Genomic DNA, 9,762 nt, shown 5'->3' with positions numbered 1-9,762 from the left:
GATCACAGTTAACCAGCTTTGATCCATCACCCACAAACAGCCCCAATCAATGGCAGGATTTTCAGTGTTTTTGCTCTAGACACAATCGTGTTATGTGTACCCAGGGGTGGAGTAAAGTGTCCCATAGGTACAATAGGACCGAAGAAAGGGAAAAAGAACTCCCTGGTAAGTAGAAGTAGCACTGGGGAAGCGGATATAATGTGGTGGCTCTTATTCTCCAAGCTGTATATTAGAGTTACCTGGGGACTTAAAAAAGCCAACAACAAACAAAATTGAGGTTATTATTTATTTTTTTTTAACTCAGAGACAGTGATTCAGTACAGTGGTTTTCAAAATGCTGGTTTGAGAACTGGTAACAGTCCTCATGTTTGAAAACCACTGGTTAAGCTGGTGTATTGTAGAGCTTGGGTATCTATAATGTTCTTTTTTTAAATTTCCAAGATGAAAATAACAAACATGGGTTTGGTTGCAGTGTCTGCATGGAAACACAGGGAGTGGATATGCCTTCTTAACAATTGCATTTGTGTTTCAGGAGTGCCATGAAGGGGAATTATGAGGGCAGGAGTCTCATTCTTTAAGGGCCTTGTTACACTGGCATGGGCTGAATAATTGCAAATGTAGAGCTCATTCCTTATGTCTGGGCTGACCAATAGTAAATGTACTGATTACTTTGGGCTTCTTCAACTTCAATTACCTAAGGTGATTTTGAATTACCTCCTCAAGTATTTTTCTTAAGAGTAGATGCTTTTAAAGACAACTATGCCCTGTTAGGCCATCATTTTATCTTACTTTAATCCCAAAGACAGTCTTTGAAATTGGGTAGTTTTTATTCTTCACTTAATACATCCCAGGTTAAATAATCCCTGCCTTCATACGTTTCGTTGAAGTCCTAATCCCAGTACCATGAGCTACGACCTCCCTTGGAAACAGAGTCTTTAGAGATATAATCAGTGGGCTCTAACCTAATATGATGGATAAGGTAAAGGTAAAGGTAAAGGTAAAGGCCCTCCCGTTGATCGTCGATTTGCTCGAGCGGGCCCAGTAACGTCTCCATTGGAGACTGGAGCGATAGCACAGCGGTAGGGCGTTGGCCTTACAAGCGGCCAACATGGCCGATCCGAGTTCGATTCCTCCGCCCCTCTCGGAGGGCCCAGCAAGCTACCGAGAGTATTCGATATGCCAAACACAGTAACAACAAAGTCTCCAATATGATGAATACCCTTTTTAAAAAGGAGAGGAATCTGGGCATAAACATGCACACAGGAAATGTGCCCGGTGAAAATAGAGTTAAATAAGGGAGCTGCTTCCATAAAGCATAGAAAACCAAAGACTTCCAGAAAACTTTTGAATTATTGCTGTTTTGGGCCACACCAGTGGTGCTCAGAGATTGTTATTCTGAGTTTAGAGCTCAGAGGTCACTCCTGGCAATACTTGGGGGACCATATGTGGTGCTGGGGATCATACCCAGGCCTCCTACATGAAAGGCAAATGCTCCATCCCATTTAGCTATCTCTCTGGCCTTCAGCAAACCTCCTTAACTAAAGTGAAAGGCATAAACAAATTCTTCCTCACAGTCTTAGTGTAGGGAAGGAGGCAACCCCATCCTTTTCGTAGATTATAAGAAGGTAATACAAAAAGTGTTTGTTATGGGGTGGAGGGGGGGAAGGGCTCCCACACAGGGTTCTGGAAGCCTGGGGGCCGCTGTCATGATACTTGGATTTGAATTTATGAGTCTGATAATTCATTTCTAGACTGGTGATATGACACTAGTGGTGCTGGGAGCCACCAAGGTGACCCTAACAGTGCTGGGGTGGAGGTGGGGAGAAAGATTGAATTTAGGGCCTTGGTCATGCCAGCCATGCACTCCATAACTTTGAGCTATCTCCCTGGACCCTGATAAGGTTTCTTCCTCTGAAAGTGATCTAGAGAAATTTTACCAACGAGGTAGGGTACAAATTAGAAATGGACACGGTTATGCAAGTCATGCAATGACTTAAAATTCCACTGCTATGTTTTAATGATTCACTTTTACAAAATTAAAAGCCAAATTTCTCAACTAGTACTTAAAATTCAGGTTAGCCATGAAAGATTTTCTCCTGCTTCAGGCACTTGCAGCAACATTATTAGAAGAAATAATTGCTGACAATATATTCAATTTACTGAGCTCCAAGGAGCTGAAATTTGCTCATATTTCAGCTCCAGGTGGGCAACATGATTACCAGTATTTTTAAAGAACGAATTTCATATGTTCTCCATCATTTTCATTGCGCTCCGAGTGGAAGCAAGTCATTGGGGTTCAGAATATTGTTCTGCCAAGGCAATAATTTATGTCTCCTGAAGCTGAGGATCTCAATAAAAATAGCATTTGCTGGATATGCAACCCAGAACACCTAAAACATTTTCTTAATTTTATTTCAACGCGGCTTGTAATTTCTTATCCCAGAGCATCTCAATTGACAATGCTGGAGGGAGGCAGATACTCTGGTGGAAGGTGCAGTATTAGAATGCTGTATGTATGAACCCCTTTCACTGACAGCATTGTAAATCATGACACCTCAAGAAAGGGGTAAAAAGCGTCTCGATAAAATTCCCAAAGAGGTTGATGAAACTCAACATGTCTCTTTTGACTTTAAGCCTTGATTACAAAACCGTGTTTCTATCTTTTGGGGCCCTTGTTACTCTATTAAAGACATTTTCTATTCCTGATATGTGCTCAGTACAGAAATGGCAGGCTTAATCCAGAAGATCTATGCCATGATGAAATTGTGAGCTCTATTTATTAAAATGTCTGGTCGCCTTGGTGATGGAGCAGGGAAGAGACTGTCAGATCAAATAAATGGCATGCATGGAGATACACACATGAAAATTATTTGTTGTTTATCTTAACTGAACATTTTACATGATCACTCTCTACTTAAATTTTTTTTTTTTGGCTAAATCTGGCAACTCTAAATATAGCTCACATGAAATTGCACCCTAGGGTAGAAAAACATTAGCTTGGCTGAAGAGCTGGTAGAGGGGCTAAACTGCATCCCTTGAGTGTGGTTGACCGCAGTTCTATCTCCTGCACCATATGATCTTCTAAACACTGCTGCTGTGGCCCTACACATGGCCCAGGGATTAACTGGCAATGTGTCCTCAGACCAGTTGACTGAGACTCACTGGGAGGGGGGTCTCAGGTCTTCTGAGCAGTATGCGGGAGCTCCTGAAGCACTCTGCCCAAACCATTTGTGAACAGAATGAGCAAGATGGAACAAGGTGTCATGTCTTCTCATGACCGTTAGAATTGCTTAATGTGAGGTGACTCCCGCGTCTGTGCTTTATTATGTGGTTCTGGTGGCATCCCTGACTAGTTCCTAAGGCTTCCTATCCTTTGTCGTTTACAAAACATCTGTAAAATCTGTAATATTTAAGTAGGACCTGTGGCTCCTCCAGAAGATAGGGTGTTGGCACCAGGCCATACCGTGTAGTGCTGGGCCCAAACCACCCGCCTGCAATAACCCAAGTAAACCCCTGGGTGTCCTCATTGACCAATTTGTAAGCAGAACTGTAGCCGAGCCTAAAGGATCTTTTAGGTTTTCTTAGACATGTGTTTCAGGCAGAACAGCTTCCACGCTTTCTGTGTGTAATTTGCAGAACAAACGACTGGTCTGAATGGTTCCAGGTCTGAAGAGTTTGGATTGAGCAGTGCCAGTATACTTCCTGATGGTGACAGGTGGTGCTTACCTCCATGCAATTCAGTTCACAGAACTAACTTTGGGAGATTCTCAGGCATCTTTCCTCCTGTCCCGTCTGTCTCTGGGCAGATGCCTCTTTAAATAGGGCTTCTAAGTGCTTCATATCTATAGCACATGTTTTGTGTTTAATGATTCTGTTTGTCATTCCTTCTTGATTATTTCCCCGAGAAAATTTTCATATCCTTTATTAAGCTTTCTTCTCCCACCCCCACAATGAATTAAAAAATATTAGCAGTTAGAACTGTTTAATAACTTTAACCAAACATTCTAAATTTTCTTTTATTCTTTTTGGGGCCACACCTGGCATTACTCAGGACTTCTGGTTCTATGCTCAGAAATTACTTCTGGCAGTGTTCGGGGGACCATATGAGATACTGGGTTCGAACCTGGGCTTAGCAATGTGCAAGGCAGTGCCAGACCCACTGTAATATTGCTCTAGCCCCAACATTCTGTATTTTCACTTACTAATCCTGGCAACCCAATTAGTTGACCTGTTTGTATTTTCCTGCACATAAAAAAGGCAGGTGCCAGTCTTCTGCTAGCCTGGGAGCCAATGGCTAGCTGAGGCACCGGTACAGAGAGTTAACCTCATTGTAGTCCAAAAGAACTCTGGCTGAAAGTCTGGAAAACATCTTGTTCAATTCATTGAGTTAAACCTTGGTGCAACCTCCCTTCACAAATTCATACTCTATGAAGTTTTTATTTTGCACATTTGTTAATTGAGGGCTGGAGCGATAGCACAGTGATAGGGCGTTTACCTTGCACGTGGTCGGCTCGGTCGACCCAAGGTTCAATTCCTCCTCCCCTCTTGGAGAACCCGGCAAGCTACCGAGAGTATCTCACCTGCACAGCAAAGCCTGGCAAGCTACCCGTGACGAATTCAGTATGCCAAACACAGTAACAACAAGTCTCACAATGGAGACGTTACTGGGCCTGCTCGAGCAAATCGATGAACAATGGGAGGACAGTGCTTCAGTGCTACAGTGTTAAGTGTATGTAATAAGGATTGGGGTACCTCCTAGATATATAATGAGCAAACTACTGAACACAACCTTCTCTTCCAGTTTTTGTTCTGAAATTAGTAATTACAAATTTTCCATTGATCAGATAAGAAAAGGGTGTTACAGGTGCCCATAGCAGTGCCTGAATAACCATGACAAAGATTTGAGTAGTGCTCTTACTTCAGTGGCTAAATATAGACAGTGCAACTTACAGAATCTAAACTATCTCTCTTTGTTTTAGTTATTTTATTCTTTTTTTTTTGGATGGGGGGGGCATCACACCTAATGGTGTTCAGAGCTTACTCCTGGCTCTGTGATCAGGAATCATTTCTGGCAGTGTTCAGGGAACCAAATGGGATGCTGAGGATTGAACCTGGATTGACCACATGCAAGGCAAGAACCCTGGCTGCTGTATTATGTCTCTAGCTTATTTTGTTTGGGGCGCCTCACCCAGCAGTACTAGAATTCAAACCAGGTTGCAGCTACAGTCTATCCTAGGCAAATGCCTAGACCTCTGTACTCTATCTCTGACTGTAGGTTCTTTCAATACTCAACTTCACTTACTGCCTTGTCTTCTGGAAATAGTTTACTTTTGAAGTCTTTGCTGGAGGCTAGATGTGCCATGATATTTATATAAATTATCTTGTGTAGCCTACATTTACCCTTGTGTGATGTATACCAGAGAGGTGACAGGCTCAGGGAGGTTAGAAAACACATGCTCTCGTTCATCCAACCAGACACGGGTGAGGCTGGGACTGAGACCCAGCCGGGCAGCCTGTCTCCAGGTCTGCCTGACTTCAAAGCTCTTGCATTTAACCACTGCTTTATAAAGATGAGGATGTCTGCCCAGACACCCACTATCAACTCCCAGCAAGACTTCTGTGATAATTGAAGGGCACTATAGGCAGGCCCTTCCTAGTCTTAGGCTCCCACTCTGCTTGATGAGATCTTTCTCAGCTTCCCAATCTTTGATCTCCTTATGGAACTATTTGCTCTTGAAAAAAGAAAACTACAACATTAAGAATGACTTTCCTGGGAGAGTTAGGTGTCGTGTGTGAGGGAGGAGGCTGGGGACTGGGAAGCAAGTCTACAAGTGTAAGTCTGTCCATCTTGTACCTTCGAGTGAATCCCTCAAATCTCTTCTTTCCCTCCCACCCTTCTGGCAAAGGTAACTCCTGTCCAGTTGGCTGCTAATTGGCCCTTCATTAGGAATACCTCCAATTATACCATGATCAAATGTGTCTGCATTGCACATTTTGAAAACCCACAAACTGCAGGCCGCTCTGCCCTGCCCTGTTCCCAGATTCCACTGATCTGATCTCCAGCCCTCCCAATAACCCTCCTTCTCTTTCCAGGATGACTCTTGGATTTTTCTTTTTTTTACATTTTAAATTTTCTTCGCAAGAGAGGTGGGCTTTGCAAGTTGTTTTTTCTGTTTGTTTTTGTTGGAAGGCCACACACCTGGTGGGGCCCAGGGTCTACTCCCGGTTTGGTGCTTGGGGGTTGTTCCTGGTGGTGATCCTGGAGTGCTGGGGATGGAACCAGGACCTCCGACATGCAAAGCATGTATTCCAGCTCATGGGATATTTCTCCGGCCACCAGCAATTGCTTTTATGATGCTGCGGTGAATAGAGAACCTAAGATTTGAGTTTTAGCTTTTCAACTTACTTACAGCTTGGTCATGTGACCACAATAAGCAGCACAAAGTAACTTGCTGAGCTCCAATTCTTATACCTTCTTTTTCCAATTGTGAGTCAAGTTCTATTTGTTCTTTCAAGATATACTTGTAATTCTGAACATAGCATGTTTTGAACTAGGAAAGGTTGTTTTCGTGCTAGATACTCAGTGGAAACATTAAAATCTCCCTATATTTCATTTTTTGTGACCCTCTCCCTGTTGTACAAGATAAAAAATGCCAGGTGAAGTATATTTTTTAATTTAAAAACAAAAAATTGTTTGGTGGTTTGCAAAACTAGGATAATTATTTATTACAAATAACATCTGCAAGAGTATGAAGCCTAAAAATCTCATACTTAGTGCAGCAATAAACTACCATACTTCACCAATTCTAAGACATCTCTAGTGTAAAGCATATCACTATTTTATTTAACACTGAGGAAGAAAAAGTACTACCTAGAATACGCCATCAGTGATATAATGAGCACTGATTTCAGAGATGTATATATGAAAAAAAATGTTCATCCTGGAATCAACAAAATATGGTGACACTATAAATACCTGCAATTTTGCCCAACATGATTACCTGAAGTAGAGTACTTTTACTGGCTTGGTATGAAAATCCTGAGAGTAAATGGAAGAATACATAAACATTTCAGTAGCACACCTTTAGTTTATTGACCTATGTAAAAAAATAATAGGTCTTAAAAAGTCAGAACAGTAAAAGAATATGCAAAAGGGTATTTGTTTCTAGAAGACTATACAAATATGCAAAAGGAATGTTATTTTTTGCATATTATTGTTTTCCAAATCTTTACCCCTAACTTCATTTTTAATGATACAAATGACTAAGGACCAGTTTAACAAATCATCTTTATGTATATATTACATGCTTTGGAATATAGATAGAAAATGTTCCAAAAAAGTTGTTCAGAAATGTCTCTATTCACAATATGAACATGAAACCTGTATAAAAGAGGGGTGGGGGAAGGAGCACCTTTTATAGAATTTTGAAGCAGAATAAAGATGACAAAAAGATCAATCTGGAATATGGAAATATTTGCTTAAAAAACGTACAATAAATCATAGCTAATTAGTTCTTTCAAGGAAAGGAGGAGGTAGTTAAGCCTCATAATTAAATCTACTGCAGCTTGGAGGGTTTGTTTTTAAGTGACGAATCATGTTTTTGTCACTTGGTGACTTACAGCTACATATGGAATCCAGACAGTATGTTTCTTTTCAAATGTTCACCATTTTAAGGCACGCAAATAATCTAAAAGGATACCATTTTTTCCTCTTTTATTTTCTTTTGGGTTCTTTTTTTTGGGGGGGGGTTCTTTTTGGGTCAGACTCAGAGATGCTCAGGGGTTACTCCTGACTCTGCACTCAGGAATTACTCTGGCAAGTGCTTGGGGGACCATGTGGAATACCAAGGATTGAACCCAGGTCAGCCATGTGCAAGGCAAATGCCCTACCTGCTGTATTATCACTCGGGTCCCCCTTTTGGGTTCTTTCTGTATCACTTTAAAACGCTTTTTCAAACACTCGATTGTAAAAATTTTTCTGTATCAATTTTGCCATTTCAAATAACAGCCAAGTTGGAGAGGTACTAGCCTGAATAATAGCTTATCATGCCATTGGTGTGGAAAGAAAAAACGCAATGATATTGTACCTTAGAAAATTACCCAAGCAGTTTGTCAATTATTCAGTGGGCTGCTTCATTTCCCCCAATCTGCTACCATAAAGTTATATTACAGAATGCTTCAGCAACCAGTCTTTCCAGAACCCATCTTATGGTGCTTATGAAAACCATCACTCTTTACAATCTCCTAAAAAACATTTACACTCATTCAGAACTTCATGAAAATCCAGCTTCAAGTAATTTTCCAATACTGTCAAAATTGTCCAGGTCCATATAGAAACAGTGTGCTATTCTCAGCCAGCTTGCGAATTCAAATTTTCTGGTGGTGAGCAATGACAACCTGGCCTCCCTCTTCTCGTTATCCTGAACTGTGCTCTCAAGTTTCCCCTGTCCTTCATTCCCTTTGCAAACCCTAAATGAACGTTTCACAGTTTGAAGGTTTGCCTTCAACAACTTTCATCCCCTTGAAAAGTGCTTGTTGTTGATAAAGGCTGAGTTCTCTCTTGGCAATGGTTCAGGTGTGGTCTGATCTTGCTGTTAGGTGAGTGCCTAGAATGTGAAAGGCAATTCATCATTCAGGGGCTTTGCATTGCCTGCTGTGTGATTCACTTTCAGGGCCAAGTGAGTCCTCTCTTCAACCTTTGGTGCCTTTAGGTCTGAAAGGCCAACAGCCTTCTGGGAACACATTTTGCAAGGCACACCCGTGAGAGAATGCAGTGCTTGGTCAAGAGGTCCAACCCCAGCTCAGACTAATGTTCCAGGCTTTGAATCCTCGTGCCAAAAGAGCCTCTGCTCGCCACTCTCCAGGCTGTCCTCCAACGGGTTTCCATCCGTCCTGTCCAGTTGACCGGTCTCTGTGTACTGTCTATTAAAAGAAATGGGTAAAGTTACTACTTGTGGTCATTTCTGTTTCAGAGAAAAAAGATTACTACACTCAAAAGATGTTAGTAGAAAGCATTGTTAAGAAAATTCTCCAAAAATTGGAAATAAGGCAAAGAAAGCTGCATGTTCTTTCAGCAACTGGAGCATTGGATGACAGGTTCATGCAAAGATACTCAATTCTTGAGAGAAAGATTTCTTCGTCTAACTTATATTTACCATTGACTAGAACCCAGATTTTGTTAAGGTATTAGTTAAGAACTGATAGGGTTTTTTGGTTTGTCTTAGTTTTTTTTTTATGGTTGACTGTTTTTGGACCACATCCGGTGATGATCAGGAGTTACTCCTGGCTTTTCACTCAGGAATTACTCCTGACAGTGTTCAGGGGGACCATATAGGATGCCAGGGATTGAACCTGGATCAACCACTCGCTGTACTATCACTCCAATCTAAGGTTTTTTTTTTCTGCAATAAATACAAATAACAACTGTCTACTAAAAAAATAGCAATTATAGTTTTATTAGGCTGGAGCGATAGCACAGCGGGTAGGGCATTTGCCTTGCATGTGGCTGACCCTGGTTTGATTTATTCGTCTCTCGTGGAGAGCCTGGCAAACTACCGAGAGTATCCTGCCCGCATGGCAGAGCCTGGCAAGCTCCCTGTGGCATATTTGATATGCCAAAAACAGTAACAACAAGTCTCACAATGGAGACATTATTGGTGCTTGCTCGAACAAATACATGAACAACGGGAGGGCAGTGCTACAGTGCTATAGCTTTATTATCCTATACAGCATTAGCTGAGTTTTCATTTAATTTAAACATCT

General features: G+C 41.5%; 1 protein-coding gene across 2 annotated transcripts in view; it reads right to left on the bottom strand.

The window, feature by feature from the left end:
• Positions 1-7,045: 7,045 nt before the first annotated feature.
• The window catches only part of FRMD4B (FERM domain containing 4B), a 232,287-nt gene continuing 229,570 nt past the window's right edge, over positions 7,046-9,762 (bottom strand). For both annotated transcript variants that reach the window (XM_056108020.1, XM_056108021.1), the window contains exon 23: positions 7,046-8,922. In XM_056108020.1, the coding sequence (XP_055963995.1) occupies positions 8,802-8,922 (121 nt within the window). In that variant the 3' untranslated portion in view covers positions 7,046-8,801. The remainder of the gene's footprint in view (positions 8,923-9,762) is intronic.

The sequence above is a fragment of the Sorex fumeus genome, unplaced genomic scaffold, assembly GCF_029834395.1.
Source record: "Sorex fumeus unplaced genomic scaffold, SorFum_2.1 ptg000191l, whole genome shotgun sequence".
Lineage (NCBI taxonomy): Eukaryota > Metazoa > Chordata > Mammalia > Eulipotyphla > Soricidae > Sorex > Sorex fumeus.
Note: the sequence above shows the minus strand (reverse complement) of the source record. Positions and strands in the feature narration are given on the sequence as shown.